The 24,500-nt window shown below is 37.6% G+C and overlaps 1 protein-coding gene across 2 annotated transcripts in view; it reads left to right on the top strand.

Annotated features, from left to right (window-relative positions):
• The window catches only part of MDFIC (MyoD family inhibitor domain containing), a 52,863-nt gene that overhangs the window by 1,991 nt on the left and 26,372 nt on the right, over positions 1 to 24,500 (top strand). For both annotated transcript variants that reach the window (XM_009286820.2, XM_009286821.2), the window contains 2 exons: positions 124 to 279; positions 11,746 to 11,877. In XM_009286820.2, coding sequence (XP_009285095.1) covers positions 189 to 279; positions 11,746 to 11,877 — 223 coding nt within the window. In that variant the 5' untranslated portion in view covers positions 124 to 188. The remainder of the gene's footprint in view (positions 1 to 123; positions 280 to 11,745; positions 11,878 to 24,500) is intronic.

The following is a 24,500-nucleotide window of genomic DNA, read 5'->3' as shown; positions in this document are numbered from 1 at the left end:
CCACCGCCGCGCCGCGAAGTTGCCGCCGCTTCATTGCTGTCCCTCCTCAATCCCTCGCCCCCGAGCCGTGAGTTTTCTGCATAAAATACATTAACGAGCCCTTTCATTTGCTTGTTCCTTCAGGGTCGCGTGTTAGTTTTGTTGGAGGGGGGTGCAGGCTCTTTATTACTCGGTGAGAGAGCTGGCAGATGTCCCAAGTGAGAGAACCTCTTCCTCCGGGGCCTGAGAGGCCAGAGCAAGCTCCGACTGAAAGCAGCGCTTTGATCTCTCTCCCTCGAGGTAAGTTGCTTTAAAGTTTCTCTGTAGTTGTTGCACCTTTTATTTGAATGATACATTTACTGATTTGTTTTGTGGGTTTTAACCCCTCTGTCTGCTGTTTCCCCTCCCCCCGTCCCCCCCCCCGACTTCCCCTCTTTGGTGTAACTGTAATTTCACTTCCACCTCTTTATTGTTTTAACCAGAAATTCCTATGTAGAGAATGCAAAAAAAGAAGAAAAAAAAAGATGCACTGATGTCAGCACCGGTTCTCAGTACTTGAAAAACTACAGTCATTTGGAGGCAGATGCTGGTCCTTAAAAATCGCTTTCTTGTTTCTCAGCTTTGTGTTTGTGTTTAGAAGCTCTTTCGTGTAAAGCTCTCCTTCCAGGTCTTGCAGTAAGTTGAGAAAGGCTGATCCAGGAGCAGGAGCGTTGGTTCAGGTTGGAGGTCACTTTGCTGTTTTTTTTCTTAGATTACTCTGTGGTGCTGCAGCTAGTACCAGTTCCTGAGAGTATTAACTTGTTTTGTATCAGCTGTTCAAAAGGTTGTTTAAAAGAGCATTCATCTTAAAGAGAAATTCTTTAAGTTATGTCTTATTTGCATTTGCACAAAATACATTGATAGTCTGATCACCTTCATGTAGGGAAGTTTGACAGGTGTATTGCAGGTTATCCTCAAAATAGGGAAGTATGTTTGCCTCCTGAGTCCTGGTCTGTGAAGATGAGACTTAATTATTTTTTTTTTGTTTACAGCTACAGCTTTGTTTTCCAGAATTCTGACAGGAGTTTAGAAAGTCTCTGAAGAACAGACAAATAAGCTTGTTCAAAAACTGTAACTTTAATCATAACTGGTAAACTGGAGCAGAGCCTGGTAATACAGTTGTGCAACTGTGGATTAAAGATTCAGTCTTGTTTTTGTAACTTGGAAAATCAATAGCAATGTGAAATCAAAGTTGAAGACTCATTTGAGAAACCAGAAAGTATCCGTAGCTAAGTAAAAAATGTTCTGGCAGGGAGACATATTAAGTTGGCTTATACTTATCTTATTGTTGGGTGGTTTTTTTTGTCCTGGAGAATGACTCATAACTTCTAAACAGTAAAAAAAAAATAGTAAAAAAAGATTAGATACAGAAGACCAAGCATGCAGAACTGAACTGTTAGAATCATGTTTTTGCCAGAAACATCAGTATCTGTGATACATGTTTATTTTCAGTGTGTTGTTTTTATCTGTCATGTGATCAAGTGGCCACACTAGTTAAATTCTGCATGTAGGCCATACATAAAAGTTGCTGAAGTTGTAAGTCAGTGAACTAACTAGCCTGGAAGGTGGACTCATTCTTACAGTGCCACTTTAAATTGAGTTTTCACAATGAAATAAAGTCTTAGGTGATTCCATATTGTAAGATTTTCAATACATGCTCTTCTTTTTATGAAAAGTAAGGAAACAAATACTGATCTGTCCATGGACAAGTTACGTGCAGAAGATCTGAATGACGCAATTACAGCTCAGAGCTGTTGAGGTGGAGGATTATAAAGTTACTTTCATAGGCATCATTAAGGTACAAACAAGTGTAATGTATTGATTCAGGTTTGCTTGCTGGCCACACCTTTCAAGGCACACGCTCAATTTTAAAGCATATGTATAGTTCACAGAAAGACAAGGCTGTTTTTTTACAGAATTCAGCATTCAAATACATAATTTTTATTCTAATGAACTTAGATTTAAGGATAACTGTGGATATTTGTTGCTTTTTTCTAGCCTAAGTCTGTTGGGGAAATGGGGGTGGAAAGAGGAAGAGGTGAGTTCATAACATTTCCAGTCTATATTCCAGCATTTCTGTTGTCAGCTTTGCAGTGTGTGGTTACAGGGTAAGGTAGTCCAGATATTCCAGGACTGAAGATCTAAGATAGTATGTCTGGAACTTTCAACAACCCCTACTCTTTCTATACTACCCCCAGGACATCCAAAAGTACACTGACTTCTCTAGAATTTGGCGATAATTTTAAAAGCTGTGGTTGAAATTCATATTATTTCTGGAAATAGGCTAGAGATATCTGGAAAAATCTGCAATAATTTGAAATAATTATTACTTTACTTAGAATCACCTCATCATATTTATGTGATGACTCCATATATTTACAGTGAGATACTTGAAATCTGTGTCCACCTAGGAATAAAGACTCCTTAATCAGAAAAAAATGGCTTATGTTGTATGTATAATAAAGTATTAATTGCATTCTAGTGAGAAAGAATTTTTGATTGGTAACAGCATACTTTAATATGCTTTCTATATTTGTTTAACTGGTATAGATACCTTATATCCTGAGAACAAACTTCTCCTCTTCTGTAGTTCCGTGAGGTATCATCAAAAAATCCAGATCTTCAAAGTGCTCCTTTTGCTTGCTATCATACACGTTCAGATGCTGAAGCTGAATTGTATTTTTCCATGAAAGGAAAAGAAACTTCAACTGCATTTTAAATATTCAACAAATAGCTATCCGACAACCTAATTAAAAACCAGTCAAAAGTAATAAAGCTTAGGCAGGTTGCAGGGATATACATCAGTTGTGGACATGGTGAAAACTGTGGGTTGAGACATAGTTTGGCCTACAGATGTGGCATGCTCTGGCTTTCGCAACTTAAAAGAATTTTTGTGTGTTACTTTAACCAACATGCTCTCTCAACATCTCCCCCATCACTGTTCTTCCTTGTTAGTTCATTTTTGAATTAATGCATAAATATTAGTCAGATTACTGGACTTTGCCCCTCCACAATTAGTGTGCTATGAGAGAGAGCAAATGAAATCATAGCATCTTCTTTTGTGGCAATGTCATAATTCTCAATTTCAGTCTTTAAACCATTATCTGTGCCAACGGAGTCTGCTGCTCTAAGGTACAGACTACAGGATGAAAGGTTTAACGTAATTTCTGCAAACCTCTAGTTAATTTTTGCCACATACTTCGAAAAGTGTAGCTCTACTTGTGCACTCTTGTTCAAGATCCTGGTCATGCCGTCTGTCCTCTCCTGTAGCTCCACAGGCCTTGGAATCAAATTATGACTACTTCTACCCGTGTGCTGTGTAATGTAGTCAGTGAATAGTGTCATCTCTATGCTCAGACCACTTCAATTTGGCTGTGATCAAGTGTTTTCTCCACTGGTAGGTACCAAAATAATGTCTCTAAGCAAGGAATGTGACAATTAGTGACCATTAGCCTCTCTGCTTTAAGGAAAATGTTTCGTATGTTGGAGGTCATGTCGTGATTATTGCCTGGACTATGGGTAGACTTTTTTTGTTAAATCTTCTGCATTTGAATAAACCATGGAATACAAGAGAGAAATTCAATGAACATGGAACTATATTTAGCGAATCAGGCCACATTTTAGAAAATGTAGGACTGTCATCTATGAAGTATTTGGAATGCTTTTGCCTTTGCTTGTTGGTAACTAAATGTAACCTAGAATAACAAGTGAATAATATTTAGCTTTCTCAATTTAGAAAGAAAATAAAAAAAATAATAAGAAACCTATTAAGAAATTGAGACGAAATTGCACTTCAACTATAAGAACTTTCTCATAACTTTTCAGAAGATGGAAATCCACTGGAATTTACTTTTTTTAATGGGGTGGGGAGGAGGATGGAGAAGTCTAATAGAAATATTAAGGGTCGAGTTCTATAAGTGACTGTCCTCTCTGGTGCAAATCATGTCACTGTTGCTGGATGGAGATGCAGTTCTGATTTGGTGTCTGAAGAAACCATATTCAGCAACTAATACTTCCATTCAGAAAAGTACAAAAAGCATGTGCTCCTTTTCAAGAATGTGATTCAAACCTCTTCATGTTTTCTCTGCTTAACTGTTTTCATGATGAGGAGCACTAAAGGAACGTGCTGGCTAGATGAGATGGGGTGACAGAAGACTTATTGCGGGGAATGTTTGGGCATTCTTGAGGCAGCAACGATTACTATCACCGTAATTATTGCACTTTACCAGCAATGCCTCAGTGTTATGAGTAATGGATTTTTAACGGTTAACCAGTGCACTCAGATTGCTCAAACTTACCAAATACTGCCTCTGTATTTGTGTTCCCACTTGCAATCTGACAAGAGGTGAGTGAATCTGTGTTAATTTGTTTCGTCGTTGTCTGTCAGTACTGAGGCATTTTTTGAACATCACTGGCTAAAATACCTAAAGCTTTCATAAGTGTCTAACTCTAGTTTGTCATAAAAATATACTTCTGTTTTCAGTTTCACGTGCATGCCATTCCAGTAAAGTGATTCATATCCACATGGGTGTGATAGACTTGTATTTCATAAAGTTGACTGTAAAGGTCTTGCATCAAATTTGAAATACTTTTTTTCCATCTCATAGGCTAATTTTATGTCAGAATAATTCTTCTCAAATTCCATTCCAGGCCCTCAGAAGTTAGATTTCTCTTTGTTTTAAACACTTGTTTTTTCCTAATAAGTAGCATCCAGCAATGAGTGTTTTATGCTAGTGTTTTCATTTGGATTAGCATTGCGGTTTTGAAGTGAATCTCCTGTTCGCCCCCGCTTTGGTTTGCATTGTGGAGTGATCCCGGGGAGTGACCTGGACTGGATTCCTTTTGGACAAAATAATCTGAAAGATGCACTGCAGGAATGTGTCTAATGCACTCCAGCCACTAATAAGCCTTCATTCTTTGAGATTAAATCTGAGAGCTAGTCCAAAGTAGAAAGCCCCTGGAACATGCATAATATGGAATGTGTCCTTAAAATCAACTCTTTCACTGTACAGGCCCACTTCTACTGGCCCACGCTGTTGCTAATACAGCCATAGCTGCTGAGTATTGCTTAGCAGTTACGTGATACTAGTTTTGTACACATGTGAAGTATCGTTGGATGAATGACATAAATTTATAACTGACCGCATGACAGTTAGTGTGATTATTTGTGAAAAGAAGTTTTCACTTATGTATTTGAACTTTTTAATGCTTTTAATAGTGCAGAGTACCTATTTGCATGTTGCTATTAATTTTTAATTTATCACGACTGAAATTTGTCCAGGGCTGTCAAACCTGTAGTACATTCATAGTTGTTCCATAGCTTGCACCTGGAAAATTCTGTGTAAGAGCTTTCCAAGAAGTTCAGTTAAATTGCTCTATTTTTAAGAGACTGATTTTTTTCAGTGGCATTTTTGAGGCAATTGAAAGTTGCAACGAGACATTTAAGTGAAAGCCGCTGAAATGAAATAAAAACAAATTAGTTTTAAAACAATCGAATATCTAAATGGAGGCTTCCAACTCCATAATTTGTAGATTAAAAATATTAATTAGATTGTACAACCAGTCATTAATGCAATGAGATTGTTTCAGACAAATAATGAACTAGAATAGGCATTCTGTTACACAAATAGCACAGTTGAACTTACTTGTTATGTGAAATGCCTAAAAGTTTTAGGCATTTCATGAAGTAGCTGGTGGGTGTTACTGTTAATGGTTGCATTGTGAAACCTGGTATTATCGCGGTTCCTTTGTGTTACTGTTATGAACAGTGGAATTTTCGGTAGGAAATAGTATCCTCAGTAGTTCCTTGCCAGCGAGGATATTAATGAACAAAGGAAGTGTTAGAAATGCAGTGTTTGCCACATGCTCTTCAGTCCCTCCCAACCGCTGTAGGCTTGAGACAGACAAAAACCATTTTGTTATCTGTCCTTTTGGAAACATTCTTCAACTTTTTGTTCCTCATAGATCTACTTTTGTGTTTGGGGTTTTTTTTTTTCATTTTTGTAATTTCTCTTTACTTTGAAGGACAAAATTCCATTTGGGATGGTCTGAGCTTTGCACATGTATGTTTAAATCTGTGTCTGCTTGTTCAGGGATAACTCAGGCCTTCCGAGGATTCATGTTTACATCCCGGCAGCTGGGTCAAATTTAGGTGCCCAAGTAAGCTTTGCCCTGTGCTTCTATCATTCCTCCGCCCTTAAACAGTAAAACTGTTGGACTGTTCCTGACTCTGCATTTTTGGACGTCACAATGATTCCATTGTGCCAGTCCATTGTGCTTGTCCCTCTCTCCTTGATGAGAATGATGCACTCAGGTTTCCAGAAGCCTTTCCCAGCAGTTGCTTTTGCTTTACTGGTTATTTGGTGCTTGTTGGTGAACAGAAAATGAATGTGTCATAGCAACAAAGCCTCCTATTGTTGCAGCGACAGGATTTTTAACTCTTACAGTTCACATGCTTGGAAGAGATGGCTGAGTCAGTATATAGGCTTACGTGTCATCTAATGAGTAGAAGTCAGCTGCCAATCACACTCTGAGGACGTGCAACCCACTTAATGTGGGCACTTGTTTCCATTTTTTTTGCATGTTCAGAGATTGAATATTACATAGTTACTGATGCATTAAGGTATGATACCACATTTGAACACACTAAGACCCGTTTCTGAGTAAACTCAAGAGACGTAGCAGGGCGTGTGGGGGCAACTGGAGTGTGAATGTACAAATGGACAAGCACTTGGAAAAGAAAAGTTGGTTATTTGTCAAAGGCTTGAGCTCTCTGAGGTGTGTCCTGCAAATGTACATCCATTACCTATCTTTTTTTGTATTTTCTATCAGTTTTGTGTATTAATTCGATGTCCACTCAATATGCTCTACATTATCATAGAGGAAGATAGAATAAATATAGCTCTGAAAAGAGGGATGTTTCACTGGGATGTTCTAAGAAATTTTCAGAAATTAGTTTGGTCTATATCCCAGCAACTTTATAAAGGCATAGAAGACAGGATTGGAAGGGATCTGGAGAGATTGCCTTGTATACCCTTCTTGCCTAACTATACATAAGTCTGTGTTGACAATTCTGGCTATTTGTTAAATTTTCTTTTTGATGGGGCTGTTGTAATAGTAGCCTTGTTGCTGACCCAGACTGTTGACACTATTCTGTTGGTGGAGTCTTGTAAAATGTATTTGTCATGATGCAAAGAAATGTATGTAACCAGAGGCACATACTCCAAACTAAAACTTGCAATGTTACAATAGTCTCAACAGTGAAAACAAGTTTTGATTCTCTGAAATACATGTATTGCTGTGTAATTTTAAAAATAAATATAACAAGATTATGGAAAATTAATGTATGTACTATAAAAGTGATTTACATATACTTTAATAATTCCAAATGACAAAAAATTTGTTCACTTTGTTCACTTATTTCATGAAACAGTGATTTTGAGATGTGATTAAAATCTTAAATTTTTTCACTAAGTGGCTTACCAGTTGTCTGTAATATAGATGTGATTTGGACTGTTAACCATCTCAATTCTATACTTTGCCAGCATGTTGTATCTCTTCCTTATTTAAACCTTAAACTTGTATTAATCTCTACCCAAGTAGAGTTTGTGCCCATGCTTACCTTCAGGATAAATCACAGGGTACTCTGGGTGGGTGTCACTCCCGCGGGGCTTTTGGCTAGAAGCTCTTCAGCCTAGGGAGTGCTGTTAGTTTGGGAGAGGTACATAGCTGAACCGTGGTAGGTAAGAAGACTATGTTGTTTTTGTAACGTGACCTAGAGGAACTTACTGTGGTTTTGAAGAGAGATTGGATTTCTACCTCAGCACTGCCAGACTCAGAACATAATGAGTCTTTTCTTTCCATTATTTGAACTGCTACGAAGAGCATCTCTTTTTCTTCTTGGCTTTCAGTTTTGGAGGTTAGTCACATGAGAGTGGAAGGGTGTACTAAAGGAAGCAGAAGCTAAAATACTAAGAAGTATTAAATAAAAATGCTTAAGATTAAGCTTGGTTAAAACAGAGAAGTGTTATAAATTTATTTGAAGATGCAGTAGAAAAAAGCCATACCTTCCTATGGCCAGATCCAGCCATTAGTATTTGTGCCAGCTGTAGGCTTTATTAAAGCTGCTCTGCCACAAGCATGGCGCATCAGAGAAGATTAAGGTCTTTGCGTCGATTCTTACTGGACTCATAAACGTGTTACCTTTCATAAACTACTCATCACTATTCTTACGCACCTAACAAAAATAATGGTGTGAACAAAACACAGACTGGAGTGTTCTCGAGGCTATCTTCATGTGTGATTGGTTGTAGTTGGTATGTTGTAGTTGCACCTTTAGAATAACAAAAAAAATATTATTATCCCATCATCGGCTGTTTATTATAAGGGAATAATCAAGAAATTCCTTTGTACTAAAGCTGAGACCTGCTGCACATTCAAGAAAGAACAAATAATCAGGACACCAGTGTTTGTCTATTTTTAGTGTTGTGATGCATCAGAAGGGATGTATGAAAAAATCTTAAACATAGCTTAAGGTCTACTTTTTCTAAAGCCCCATTATACTAAGTCTGGCTGGGATGGAGTTAATTTTCTTCATGGCAGCCCTTGTGGTGCTGTGTTTGGGATTTGTGACTAAAACAAGGTTGATAGCACACCAGTGGTTTGGCTGTTGCTGAGCCGCACTTGCACAGTGTCAAGGTTTTCCCTTTTCCCACTCTGCCCCCCAGCGAGTGGGCTGGGGGTGGGCAGGGGGTTGGGAGGGGACACAACCCGGACAGCTGGCTCAGGTTGACCGCAGGGATATTCCACGCCATATAATGTCACGCTCAGTAATAAAAACAGAGGGGAGGAGGTTTTGGGGGAAGTGACCATTGCTTAGAGACTCTCTTGGGCATCGGTCTACTTGTGGGAGGTGGCGAGTGATTGCCTTTGCATCACTTGTTTTGGTTTTTCTTCCTCTTTCCTCCACTTATTAAACTATATCTTGACCCATGAGTTTCTTCACTTGTGCTCTTTCTGTTCTCTGCCCTTGCCCTTGCCCCGCTGGGGGCTGAGGAGGGAAGGAGTGGTGGTCCTTAGCTGCTGCCTGTGGTCAGCCCACCACACCCACAGAGCAGCATCTGCCAGGAGATTAGCTGCTCCAGTGGGTAATTCTGGAGTGCAAAGTGAGATACCAAATACACGTTTAATGGTGTAGTTTTCTGTTATGCACATTCATGGGGAAGTCTTCATATGAATTCAGTAGATCAAAGAACAGATACTCAATTAATGTTAATTGTTGTGAACTTCCTGTCAAAATTGTTTGGTGTTCAATTGCAACGCTGGGTTTTTTTTACTTTTTAATAGTGCCTCTTACTTCTTTCTTGTTAACTGTTAATATCGTTTACGTGGTTTTGACTGGCCATTTACCATATCCAGCTAGAATAATAAAAGTAAACATGAAAAATACACATACAACCTACCTAGTAAAAAAACAAAAAAAAAAGAGAAAAAGATACTGAACTGAAAACAAGCAGAGGAATGACAACTAAATCCCTATGAATAATGATGACTAATTGTATTCTGCACTTCTTCAGATTTCTTAGATAAAAATGTGATCTAGAACACTGAGGGCCCCATAATATTAACATTAATGTTTCCTTAGAGCCGTTCATTGCTTACTACATGAAATGGTAGGGCTCTGCAAGTTGTATCCTATACAAGAAAATTGCATGCAGTAACTCTGCAGTTTTGTACTACCACTGCTGTGTAGGTATTGTTGTAATCTTGGTGTTGTTACTGCAGTAAAGTAATTTAAGAGCAAAATCTCTTAAAATAGCTCATTTAAGCTTACTGTATGTGGAAAGCAGAGTGCTTTTACACTAGCTCTCTCCAGGACACTACTTATTTTCATTCAGTCTATTTCAGGGCACTTTTCAAACACTTTGGAAACACATTTGCACCTAATACCTAACTGCAGAGGCAAAATCATCATACTTCAATACAGTTGGATTTGTATCTGATAGATACCAGGTAGAAATAATTTGTACCTAATATCTGTCGAAGGGGTTGAAAAAATTGGGGGTTTTTTTTTGATAGGATGAGTATCTAGGTGAGATTAAGCCGTCAGGGCAAGATGCAAAACTCATTGAAGTCAATGGATATCCTCCCAATCACTTCAGTAACTTTATGGCAATCCCAGTGAAACAGTTCATCTCAGGATGGGCTTGAGGAAATATTGACAAGTTGTTGAAGAAATGGTGATAGGAGGGAGGGCTGAGAGATAAGTACCACGGAGGTAGCTGGGTCAGACATTTCAGTGGTGGAAATTAATAGAAGGGGAGCAGTGGTGCTTGAAGGCACATGCTACTATACATACAATATGGCATATATTATTTTGAGTGATGTTCAATGCCTCAGTTTAATAGGGTGGATAACAAAGGCAGAAAGTTAGGATTTAAAATCAAACTGCTGTTGGTTACATAAAGAAACTAACCTTTAATATGTTGCAGTAGCAATAAGTGATTTTTCTGTGACTCAGGACTGGAATCATTGCTTTTCTAGAGGATATGGTATCATTACATTGTGATAAGTGGTTTATAAACACGTTCTTGTTTGAAACAAATAAATAGAGCTAACAGATTTTTCAACAGTTGCTCGTTTAGATTTACTGTAAATATTAAATGATGTATGTATACTCAAAAAATGCTCAAGACTGAAAATATTTAGTGTTTTACAGATCCCTCGAGTATGTGATATAAACTAATAATCTGTCACTGTGAATAATGAACAAAGTAATTCCAGATTTGGAAATGTTTCCTTGCAGGGGGATTAGAACTAGGTGATCTTTAAGGTCCCTTCCAACACAAACCATTCTATAATTCTATGAATGCCAGTAGGAAAAACCTGTAGCAATCAAGAACAGAAAGATTTGTGTGTGTGAATTTGACCATTAAAACATTAGTGACAGCGGAGATGACAGCTGTCACTTACCTTGGTTTGAGAAAATGCAGATCTGCATGTGTTAACTGGCAAAATCATCAAAACAAGATCTGCTATCTTGTGAAATGAGGTTAAGAATCCCTCGAATAACCTTACCATGGAAATTTCCCTGCATCTTGTATATACTTGGAGAGTATATGAAGAAATAATTTTTCCTTTCATCATAGGCTAAACGTTGACTTTTATTAAGGAATGGTGTTTAAAAGGCTATTTTTTTCAATGAAAAAGAGGTAATTGTGTTATAATAAATTTTCTGAATTTCTGTACTAATCAGTTTTGAAGTTTCAACAATATTTGGCTTTAATTATACATTCAATTGTAAATAATAGAGAACAGACTTCTGTAGAATTTTTGTGGCTTTTATATGTCAGAGCCACATGTACGTGGGCAAAAAAAATGTTTTTCTGTGTGACAAAGCAATTCAAATTTTTATCTGAAAATTTTGTGGAAGCAAATTAATTATAAACAAACTCAACCGTAACTTGTTGTTACAAAAGCTGCTGAGTATTATTTTGTATGATTAAACACAATATGCCTAAAATACTTTCTTAAAGAGGAATTATTTTGATCTGGATAAGAAAACAAATTGAAAATCAACTTTATTAGGAATTATTTCTAAGAAAACTACATGAGATGCTAAGACAAGTTATATTTTATGCTCTCTTGTTTTTAATTTTAAAAGATGAGTTTTGTTCACGGAGGAAAAATATCATAGTAACTAAAATTTTAAAATTTCTTTTGACTTAGAAAAAACTGACCAAGAGAATACTGCGGCAGGAGATAAAGACATAAACCAGCCTTCCAGTAACCAAAGTATACAACCAGAGATACAAGACCAGTCTGTCTGGGGAAACTGCACTGATGGTGACCTCATCAGAAGTAAGTATTTCCAGAACAAATTGCTGCCATTTAGGCTTGCTTTCGCAGTGTAACGGGATACTGCCTGTTGACTGAGTTAAATGTGTGTCATATGCAATTGTGTTGCAACTATAATGCATGTCTACTGAATTTATTTCCCAGAATGACTCGTGTCAGCATGCATAAGCAATAAGTTCAAAGAAAGGTGACACTTGAGTGGTTCAGTATAATACAGACCTCTGTAGCATCTACATTTTAAAGCCTTAATGTTATATTCTTCTCTTATCATTCATAATGGGATCTATATATTTAGTAGGCACATGAGCTGCAGTATGCAACTGTGCTAGGTGTCATCATCGTCTTTGATTTCTCAGGTTATACATTTAAGTGGCAGAGTAAACTATGCTGAGAGCAGTTGCTTCCAGATACACCAAGTACTGGTCAGATGTAAGTTTATAAAGAGGTTTGAGTCCTAAAGTAGCTAGTCCTTTCAGAACTGGAAGAATGCTGTAAGACAAGGTTTTAGGCCTTAAGTGCTATGGAATTGTGGTTGTTTTTTTTTAAATTAGTTTTTACAAGTCCACATTCCTAGTGTATGTCTTGGATGCTTTAAAACATAGAAAGGTATGCAAGATTATTCCAATTTTTCTGTCTTGAATTGAAGATCATATGCTGTCCAAAAGATCATCCACAATTGCACCCTCCTGAGGCGAAAATATTTCTGTCAACTGCCAGAGCTAATACTACTTTAAAATTCTGTGGATGCTTAAACGTTAGTTACTCAAGGGAGGGGCAGCATGAGAAACGGTTCTCTAATTATAGGGTGTATTCAGAAAACAAATGGACTAATGCTGAGTGGTGCTCCAGCTCTCTGAGATCGTTGTCTGACCATACACTTCAGGGTCAGTCTGTCTTTACACTGCACACGTACTACACGATACACAGTGGGGTACATTCATATTTCTGAACCTGCTGTTGCTATAACTGGTGATTTTCTCTAGAGTTATCTGTTTCTTTTAGTTTTGTTTTGTTTTTAAAATCTTAATCTGTACAATCAACTTCTGAACTTTCTGTTAGCATTTCAAGTTCTTTTCAAACCTTAGCTAATGCTTTTTTCTAAATAACGAATCCCAGTAAATACTTATACCTTTAATGTATTGAATAGTTATCTAGATCCTTTACAGGAAAACATAAATTTAGCATGTCAGATACTTATCTGACAATTTAAAAATAATTCTTAGGGGGCTATAAAGAGGAAGAATTTTCCTTCACAGTTTGAGAGTTTACCTAATTCCAAAACATCATTATTTTAGACCTAACTGTCCCTGGACAAGCAATTGCTTTGTGCTTGTGCTGAGGACATGGGAAGGTGCGTATGGCATCTGCTGCTTTTGGAGTGGCCTTCTCATTCCCTCTTCTTAGAGGCTTCCTTATTCCCAGACGCATGGGAAAGCAGATTTATTTGGTAGCAGTTAGCAGTGTGCCTGTGGAGGAAAGGACCAAGGACAGTAGGGCGGTGCTGTGCTTCCTCTAATCAGTTCACCGCAAGGACATACTGTAGTGGCTGCACTGGGGAAGTGGGAGAGGAAAAGGCAAATTTTTCAACGTACAATAGAAATAGCAGCAGATTGTGCAAGTCCCTGGTTAAGTGACTTGAAAGTTATATGCAGTTACATGTCTCTGGGATGGGAGGGTTACCTTTTGGTGAATTAAAAAAGTAACAGGAAAAAGGGCAAAGACAGGATAAAATTCTGAGGTATAATGTACTGCTCCAGTGTGCATAACTGTGCTCTTCCTGGAATCACTAGTAGTTTTACCTTTGACTTTGTGAAAAGCAAGTTTAGGTGAAAGCTGGAAGTTTCTAAAACTCCTAGTCTTAATAATTGAGTTTTGTGTAGTAGTGGCTTTATTATGAGACATGTTTAAGTAGCTGCTATGATGCAATCCTCTCTTTGTTTCAAATGCATGATTTTTTTTAACCTTTAACGTTAAAGTCTTCTAGATGGAAGAAACAAAAATGATGAAATTAAAGCAGCTTCTTTTTCTTCTTTTTTTGGGCTGCTGCTATGAGTAGGGAAGTCTGTTCTACTTTAAAAAAATGAGGAACAGTGTTTGGCTCAATTACAAGTACTTCTTGTAGTTTGCAGAAGTTTTACAACTTGATCTACCTAGTAACTGAGAAGTTTGAAAAATAGAACAAGTAGAGCAAAGAGAAGCTTGTTTATCACAAACATTACTTAGGTATTTCCTCTTAAATAACACATATTGTAGCTCAGAATGGCTGTGATTCAACCAGATCTATTACTCCACTATACTAAAGTTTGCAGATTATTGCATATTAAAAGAAGCTTGAGGTTAGAAATAAACAGTGTTTTGATCATTACAGTCTATTTTAAAGCTGTTTCTTTAAATTGTTTTAGACAGGGCATACTTCAATTTTCTCAGGTATTAACAACCATTCACCACTATCTTAATGATTCAGTTTCTTTTTTTCCTCATACAGATTGTTTTCCACCCCCACAGCTGATACATACTCCATTTGTGTTAGCCTTAGTTTTCACTTTATAAATGTTTCCAGCGTTTAATTTCCAAGATTTTCCTTGTTTGCAGCTGTTCTATCCTGCTGTTATATGGAAGTAGATTAATCAGTCAGTTTTATTGGCTCACCAACAACGAAGTCCAGTGTTAGACTCTGTAATGACTTCATTATGTATGATTTCTCATTTGCACTTGTGAACTCAGTTTACCAGGCAACATCAAGAAACTGAAATGCTGCCCCCGTTTTCCACAGTAAGACGTTTTCAGTTCACCTTGCCCTGCCCTTGCAGTCCTTTTCTCAAGCCCCCTTTTTTAATCTCTAGATGATGATATTCCCCCAGATTAGCCCTTTCCCTACCGCCTTTGGAGCATCCCTTCTCCACCCAAATGAAAACGTTCATAATATCCCGGGTAAATGGGTAATCTTATGGGAAGCTTCAACCAAGGAACTAATCATCTTTGAAAAGAACTTGAGAGTTATGGTAGAGGAATATTAGCTTCCAGTGCACCACTGCTTCAAAAGGTTACTGTATACTGACATATAAACGGGCGGAGCTAAATAAGAAGAAAATGGTTATGTTACCTTTCTGTATTAATTGTTAATGCACTTGCATAACTGTTACTGGAATACTGCGTTCAGTTGGAGAAGGGTCAGGGGAGAACCACAGATACCTCAGGAATGACTGAAGTAGTTGAAAACATGCCTTATTGTGGAAAAACTCCTGGAGTTCAATCTGTTCAGTGTTAACAATGAGGATAAAGAGGGGCTTGCTGAGTCCCTAAGAAGCATAATACCACAACCAACAGAAATTTGGTAAGACAGTTCTTCAACTGTAACAGACAAAGGGAGAACTAGATGTAATGTCTGGAAGTTCAGTTAGACTAGAAAAGTGTACATTTTTTAATGGAGTATTTGAGAACAGGAAGAACTGCCGAATATTTGGTGGTTTTAGGTGTGTTAAAGTGGCCTTACCCTTTACAAGGTGGCCATTGTTATCCATATCCTCAATTTTAGAACCTGAGTAAGGGAGAGTCTCTTTTCCATAGTGATTCCCCCAAATTGGGCTAACATTAGGTTTTTCATCTCAGGTATTCTTCAAGGCAATGTTGAGACCTATTCCTTTCCCTTCACAGACACACACATATTTTGCATTTTATTTCAGGCCGTAGAGGTTCTGCTTTTCAAAAGAGAAAAGCAGAATTTCCTTAGAATAGCTCCATCTGCTTTCCCTTCTTCTTCAGCAGTGCATTTTAAATATCTGCAAACACCTTCTACTTATTTTCATTGTATGATCTGGTGGCCTGTAATGGAGATGTTCTGCTTCTGTTATCACTCACCTTTGGCAAGTGAGGAAGAGTGGATGTTAAAACATGTAGCAGGGTAACCTGTGGCTATAGGAATGAAGCCATAGGAGTTTTTGCTGCTCCACATTACCACAATGCCCTGCTTTGTTCTTTGGGAAAGGTTGTGCATTTTTTTTTCCCCCTCTTAAAAAAAAGACTATAAAGGTGGATTTCAGAATATTTAGGCAGAATTTTTACAGAGGGTACTAGGTTATCATCAATGTGTGCTGTTATGCAGGGGAAGGAATGTATAGGAGGGAAGAAAATGCCAGTCTTGAACACTATTTGCTTGTGAGGATTTAATCTCCTTTCCAGTCTCAAGCAGGACCTTAGCTATGTGATATTTAAGAAAACAAAAAACATCTACCATGGATTCAAATTGTCATGAATAATTGATTAATAATAATCCAATTCTCAAGATTAAATACCTAAAATATGCCCATGTTTTACAGATAGAAAGGTCATTGCTATCCATCATTTCCTAGCTTCAATTGCCTCTTTCTCCTCCATGAAACACCCTCCTGATAAGAGTGGTTCTTCAGAGAAGGGGATGCTTCATTCAGCTCTGTGGGGATTAAACAATTTTGCATGTTCTTGTGACCACTATTTTATTTACTACATTCTTCTTTATTGTGTTTTGTTTTATTGAAATGTAAACCTAGATATTTTTCATCTTTTTGTTTTCTATATTTTTATGTTGACATTTTTACTTCACATGACTATTTATTTAATTTTAACGTCTGGAGATGTCCTTTTACCATTGGCTGAGTGAGTGAGTGATTTCTGTAGTTTAAATTATGCAGTTTGGGTTTGGGACTTTTTTCCCAACAAGAAGAAGATAATCTGCTGTTAGAACTGTTCTTTTTGTTTGATATTAATCCAGATATCTTTTCCTGGCTAATTTATAGTGCACAGTCATCTTACAATTATTGTGATTTCAGATGACTGTTTATTCTGTCTAAAAAACAGTGCAAAGTGCTTGAAGTAACTTAAGTGGTTCTCTTCAAAGCTAGAAAGTATGACAGATGCAGTCTTCTTGCAGAGTAACTGAGTGTGCGAGTACAGAAATCACACAGAATAGATTAATGGAAATTATTCAGAATACATTGCTGAGTCTGAAAGGTGTATTCTTTTAGTTACAGAAGCGATTTGTGTACAATGTTCCAAATATACCCAGATATTCACTTCATCTGGCTGTGAAAAAAGTGTGAGCCTATGAATGAACAAAACTTCAGTCAGTTCAATACTTAAATACAGGAATGCAGTATTTGATATTTAGATCCTTCTTTAAAAAAGATAAACCTTTGAGGAACTGAGCAGTAGAAGTAATGGAGGTGTGAAGGACCTCCCTGAGAACTCCTCTGCCGGAGAGATTTTCCAGTCCTCCCCCTGGCAGACACCTAGCCTGTGTTACTTCTGTTTCTCCCCCCAGCCTGGCAGATCTCTTACTACTTCTGTTCCAAAAGTCCTCAGAAAACTCCTCTCATGCCTATTGAGGAGCCTGATGGGTTTTTAAGCTTCTTCCCAACCAGTTGTAAGATGGCTGACAATGCATGCATTTTTGGAAACATTCTTTAACAATACTGTGCAGCAGCTAGTTCCCCTAGCACAACACAGGAGGTAAAATTTGATGTATTATAATAGTTTTGTACGGGTTTTGGCTGGGAAACAGTTAATTTTCTTCATAGCTGCCTACCAGGGTTACACCACAGCAAGTTTTCAGCTACTAAGTAGTGAAATATGACTTTGATTATATAAACTGGAAAAAAGCTAAGTAAGTATGTTGTACAGCATATTCGGAGTATTCATGCCAGTCAAGATAAAGCATCTCATAAGGGTGGTAGTGAAAATTATGCTGTTTGACAAAATTTTGGAATTTAGTTGGCTTGAAGGCAGGCCAGTGCGTTGCGCATCGGAAGTACTAGGCCCTGTGAAAGACCCATGGATTTACTCCTGCTTGAAGCTGAGGAGAAGAATGAATAATAGTGGTCTTGCAGTAGGCTGAGAAATACAAATGAGAAATCAGAAGTCGCTGCTATCAGGATACCAAGAGACCAAACATTTTCAGTATTCCAGATGAACTAATCAGAGTTTGCAGCTGGTGCACACGTATGCAACTGGAGCTCACCTTCGCTACTGTTCACCTAAGTCTTGATGATTCATCTGGGGTTGTTTAGATTTCCCTCCTCCTTTTTTAATGGATAATGATGATGCACTCTTTCCAGTCTCTACCTGGAAGACTTGTGCAGAAAGATAGGCCTTTTCTTGCTGAAAGTGTATCCATCTTCTTGCCATTTTGATTTCCCCTAGGAATTTCTGGGATCAAACCTCTCAGCTGAGACAATTTTACGTCCAAGGAATTTCACACCTCATTGTTGCACAACCATAGCATTTTCATTTAATCCTCTCCTGGGCAGAGAGGCATTTTCACAGATAGCTGTATCCTTACAGTTACAGTCTTCAGAGTTTAAGACTGGGTCTTTGGTGTTTATGGAAGTTGCCTGTGGAATGACCCGAGTGTTGCTCAAGTTAGTAGTACCTTACCTGTAAGCAGAGCTGCTGTGGGATGCAGATGTTTTCTATGTAGCCTCTCCCCTTTGACTCGGTTGAATCTTTTGAAGCAATGCAGTTAATGATGGACTGCGATAGATGGGGAATTTGTATACTCTGTGGTGACTCCATGTGGAGAAATAAACTTCTTGCTATTGTTGATCCACTTACAGAAGAGTAGTCAAACTTCAGTGAGAACTTTAAACTGCACCAGATGACCATAAGATAGATGCATGTATTCTGCATATCACTAGTAGCCAGAATTACCTGGAGCCTTTCATTTTCTGTTTTACCTTACTTCTGACTCTCAGAACATCATCTGAATTTATGGTCTGAGGCTGAGGATGTTTGGATGGCAGTCATCATCAGTACCAGACAAAGGTGAAATTCTTCAAGTAACATGAAGATTACTGTGCTTGCTGTGTTTGAGCCTGAAGTAAATTGTATCTTAATTTCAGAATATTTTCCTTTGTTGTATTGGTACTGTCTCAGAATTAATGTGCTGTTATGCCTAGATGGGAAAGAATATTTATATTCTCTTCCTGATTAGTTCCTTGTATGGGGAAAAAGTACAATATATTTGTAGTGGTTCCTTAAAGAGGAAGAGTAATAAAGCTTTGACCACGTTCTACGTGAAATATTATACTACATAACCAATGAGTCAGTGTGGTTTCAGTCTGCTATTTTCAGTACTAACGGTATTCAGTTAGCCATTTTTAGCAAAGAAAACACCAAATTACAAAGTGCATGAAAGTATCATCATGCAAGTTGTACTTTTATGAACCTGTTTTCTGGCAAAAATGTCTTGAACTTAAACCATGGCAAAAATTCTCTTAGTTTTTCTCTTTTTAAATTTTATTTTCTATTTGCTGTCGTGTGTGGAATGCTTGGAGTAAGTTTATACAGCTGAAAAGTATTACTGTATATTGTGTGTACATCAAAATAATTAAATTAATTCTTCAAAATTTAGAGAGCCAAAATAGTTTTTAATCTTTTGAATTTTGTATTTACTGATAAAAAAGTGAAAGAACAAGAGGGGCTTATGGTCACAGGAGAAGGCTTAGCTAAGTAATTATGGTTAAACATTTTTCTTCTTTAAATAGCTATCCAGAGGAAAGAAAGGTCTGAATACTACTTACGTGTTCTGCATTCTGGTAATATTTGCAGTGCAGAAGTACCCACAAGTACCTTTCCCTGAAGGTATTTTTGTAAAGGACGAGGAAAAACAGGAGCCTGTGACCTATTTGCGTGTTGTTGTGGTGGTGGTTTTCTGTTTCCCCTTTAAAAAAAAAAAAAAAATTCTTCATGATCCAAACCCAAAGGATCCATTTGAGAAACATTCAAATGTCAAACAGCTGTGGTCACTCAGGCTATTTCTAATACCAGTTTTGTTAACTCATTATACTGATGAGGTAGGGCTCCAGAAATATTGAGGCTTGATTTAAGAGAATGATGAATTATTTGCCACCTGAGCCTTAACTATTTTTAAATGAACTGTAGTGTTCTGCCATGTGAGAAACATGTTTTTGTATGGAGACTGCTCTTGAAATTTGTGATCATGAAATGCAAACCCATGGCATTCTAACACAAGAGCTTTCAAATTCTGAGTTTTATGTCTGGACCCGTGAAAATTAGAGGCTTAAATTTTACTTTTAAATCTGCTTCCCTCAAATTCTATGCAGTATCTCTATTATCATGTTTTAACTTTAATCTGAAGCTATAAATATTATGACACTTGTTTAGAGAAGATTGTAAGATTTAGCAATGCTAACGTTAATTGCAGCAGAATTTCAACTAAAAGACTATTTCCTGTTGCAGAGGTTCTACAAGTTTAAGTGAGTTTTATTGATTTACAGCTCAGACTTAAGGTTGTATAATGTTTGCATAAAATGTTATGAAGAAGTTTGCTTTTGAGACAAGTCAAGTAGAGCAAACTGTTAGGCAAGCCTATAAAATATGGGGCCTGTGAGTCAGGTTGGACCTTCAGGGCAAGTTTTTGCCCCTGAGACACAGCAAAAAAAAAAAAAAAAAAAAAAAAAAAAAAAAAAAAAAAAAAATTCTTCATGATCCAAACCCAAAGGATCCATTTGAGAAACATTCAAATGTCAAACAGCTGTGGTCACTCAGGCTATTTCTAATACCAGTTTTGTTAACTCATTATACTGATGAGGTAGGGCTCCAGAAATATTGAGGCTTGATTTAAGAGAATGATGAATTATTTGCCACCTGAGCCTTAACTATTTTTAAATGAACTGTAGTGTTCTGCCATGTGAGAAACATGTTTTTGTATGGAGACTGCTCTTGAAATTTGTGATCATGAAATGCAAACCCATGGCATTCTAACACAAGAGCTTTCAAATTCTGAGTTTTATGTCTGGACCCGTGAAAATTAGAGGCTTAAATTTTACTTTTAAATCTGCTTCCCTCAAATTCTATGCAGTATCTCTATTATCATGTTTTAACTTTAATCTGAAGCTATAAATATTATGACACTTGTTTAGAGAAGATTGTAAGATTTAGCAATGCTAACGTTAATTGCAGCAGAATTTCAACTAAAAGACTATTTCCTGTTGCAGAGGTTCTACAAGTTTAAGTGAGTTTTATTGATTTACAGCTCAGACTTAAGGTTGTATAATGTTTGCATAAAATGTTATGAAGAAGTTTGCTTTTGAGACAAGTCAAGTAGAGCAAACTGTTAGGCAAGCCTATAAAATATGGGGCCTGTGAGTCAGGTTGGACCTTCAGGGCAAGTTTTTGCCCCTGAGACACAGCACAAACTGTTTGCCCATTCCTCGGTGGAGCAGGAGCAAGGCTGCCTTCAAGTCTGGGTAGCTACGAATACATCTTTCATCAAAAATAAAACCTCTTAGCCAGTTAGAAGGCATGTGCCTTTTCCCATCTCCCTTCGGTAGATGCATATTTTAACTGCATTCTATAAGTTGCAAGTTGAAATAAAATTCACATTTTAACAGAAAAACAATGAAAGATTCTTACGCTGACCAAAATTGGCCATAAAAGCAGTGTCAAACCAGAGTGAACATCTTTTAGGTCTGTACAATTCAGAAATACAGGAGATTAGTGAACAATGCTCCTTTTGCTTGAATTTCAAAATGAAGGAAACGTTAAGTTTTGGTGAGAAGATTTGGGATCAGACTGTCTGGAAAGGTTTATCTGAGTGATCAAACTGAGTTTTTTGTAGAAGTGATATAAAAAAATATTTGGATGGTGAGGCAGGATACGAAGCTAACTTTGGGTAACGCACATGCAGTTTTCATATATGTAATTTTATTAAATTACACCAGCTCATTTAACAATTGAGTATTTCCTAGCTATTTGCTTTGTAACTATGACCTTATAAAGTATTTCCCTACCTCAATATATATTCTTTTTACTGTGTGCTGACTTTTTAGTGATAATAGTCACTGTCATATTTATAACGTAAAATCAATATTGAGAAATATTTTTATATGGGAATAGCTCTTTCAGCAGACTATACACCAATCACTCTATAAAGTGTCCAGCAGTGTACGTTCATGCATCTGAAGTAGTTATAAAGACTTTGCTGTAAAGATCACATATTCATAACAGCCTTCATCACAGCCATTCTGTAAACTGTTCTGTGCTGGATCAAGACTTGGAAACTTGAAACTAGTGTGAGTTTTATATTTACAACAAATAAGACAGTGTTTAACTTTTAAAAGATATGGAAGGGAAAAAAACAACACACAACACTATTTTAAAGGAGGAATTCTAATAAAAGTTATCTTTTTTACTCCCTTGCTCTTCTTTTTCCTTTCCTTTGACAGTTACTTCATCTACTTCTCTGTCCACTTGATTTTCTGATTCCCATCTGTAGGGTAGTGTTACGCCTGAGGAATCTTTTCCCTACAATTTAATCGATAAACTCCATCTTAATTTTAAATAAATCACTGTTTGGTTTTGACCGTTTGTGTATTACAGAGCATCTGCTACTCTAGCTCTGTTGAGAACAACAGCCTAACGGAGAGACCTCATTTGCTGTGCTGTGCTGCCTCCTTGAACAACAGAAATAACCTGGCAAAAGCTTTCTTTCGTTAACATGTCTGCATCCACAACAGGGATTCTGCTGGGATAGCTGGGATACGGCAAGAAGTTTAGCCCTCATTATCAATATTTAGTTAGATATTTGTGGAACAGGTCCTTGTGGGAAAGGAGAGAAGACTTGTTTGATTAGCACAGGGAAGGTTTCTCTCGAATGATCCACTTTGCTCTCAAAATTTAACTTTGAGTTGGAAATGCGTTTCACAGTGACTATAATGGAATGGCGTTTCAAGGTTTTGATTATTTAAAAAAAAATCCTTTAGGAATTATAATTTTGGAAGAAAGTAAAGGATATGGATTGGTGTTATGGTAGAAAGAGAAGTGGTGGCTGTTGAGGTGGAGTCAAAGTTGGAGGAGTGCTGAAGGTTTTTTCTCATTCTTAATAAATTGTGCTGTGTCCACTTTCCCATATTTATTTTATAAAGTAAAAAGAGAGAGAAAAGACTGACCCATTCCCATTATCGTTACTGTCTTTAAGCCATTTTTCTCTTTCCTGTTTGCTTAATTTTCTCTAGTCCCCCTTTACCCTCTTTTTGTTGTTTGCTTGTTTTAACAATCCTTTTTCCTGTTTCCCCACTTCTTTCTCTATTACAGTTACATATCTCTAAGCAGTGACAGGAAGGTTGTGCTTAGGGGGTGACTGGAAATGTTTTTAAAGGGCTTCAGTATAAAGGCCTGTTCACTTCAGCTTCAGTGTGTTAATATCAACATTTCAGCTATTTTGTAAGTAGCAATGAACCTTCTTATTAGAATTAATATTTTGACTATTAGAGAATTAACAGTAAATTAAACATTATGAAAAGGTACTGTGCATTCAATAAAAAAACAACCCTGTTAAATATTACAACAGACTATGAAAATATCAGCTTCTGGAGTCATGTGGTTATGTCAGATTTAAATTTTCATAAAATAAACAAAAAATTAACCTGGTCTTAGTTTGTAGCTACTGACAAAAGCTGAAAGTTAAAGACTCAAAACTGGGAATACCAATAGAAAGGATATATTGTTTTTGAGTAGTTTGGCTTGGCAGTACCGCACTGTACAGAAACAAGGAATTTTGTCTAAATTAACATAACACTAATTAAATATAAGGTAGCAGGTTCCCATTGTGAGTTGTTAATTCCAGCAGCCTAAGAAAATGATATGGCACGATAAAATGTAGCTAGTTATGCTGAAGGAACAGTAAAGAAAAGGGTGCTGGAATTAATTCCAAGTGGCAGGGCGATGGCAGCAGTGCAAATACAATGGCAGATGGCATGGATCTTTAGTAGACTGGATAAGGATGTATCAAAAACAGTGCAGTTCTGTCCTTTGGCAGTTGTTTGAATGCTTTCCTAAGAGCTTTTCTGTTTGGGGCCAAGAAATGCAAGAAGGAAGGCTGAGATGTTTCCCAAGCACGAAACAGCTGCACAGCACAAAGGGATGGAGGCAGCAGTTTGGCTCACCCATCATCAGCCTGGTTGAGCTGCTGTTGCTGATGATGACATGAATGTTTTTGTGGGGCTTGAAGGCTTGTGTAAGCCGTGAAAGAAGGCTGTTTGCATGCAATGTAGTTGCTGTCTTTGCTATGAGACAAGGGTTGCCGCTGTACTTTGAGTCTTTTTGGGTAAAAGGGGGTTGCTGCCTCAGCTGTGACTTTTTATCATAGAATCATAGAATGGTTTGGGTTGGAAGGGACTTTAAAGATCATCTAGTTCCAACCCCCCTGCCATTGGCAGGGATACCTTCCACTTGACCAGGTTGCTCAGAGCCCCATCCAACCTGGCCTTGAACATTTCCAGGGATGGGGCATCCACAACTTCTCTGGGCAACCTGTGCCAGTGCCTCACCACCCTCATAGTGAAGAGTTTCTTCCTTATATCTAATCTAAATCTACCCTTTTTCAGTACATGCCCTTGTAAAAAGTCTCTCTCCAGCTTTCTTGTAGGCCCCCTTCAGGTACTGGAAAGCTGCTGTAAGGTCTCCCTGGAGCCTTCTCTTCTCCAGGCTGAACAACCCCAACTCTCTCAGCCTGTCTTCGTAGGAGAGGGGCTCCAGCCCTCTGATCATCTTTGTGGCCCTCCTCTGGACTCGCTCCAACAGGTCCATGTTCTTATGTTGGGGGCCCCAGAGCTGAATGCAGTTCTGAATGC

This window comes from Aptenodytes forsteri, unplaced genomic scaffold (assembly GCF_000699145.1).
Source record: "Aptenodytes forsteri isolate BGI_AS27 unplaced genomic scaffold, ASM69914v1 Scaffold166, whole genome shotgun sequence".
Classification (NCBI taxonomy): Eukaryota; Metazoa; Chordata; class Aves; order Sphenisciformes; family Spheniscidae; genus Aptenodytes; species Aptenodytes forsteri.
The sequence above is the reverse complement of the archived record's forward strand: the minus strand, read 5'-3'. Positions and strand labels throughout refer to the sequence as shown.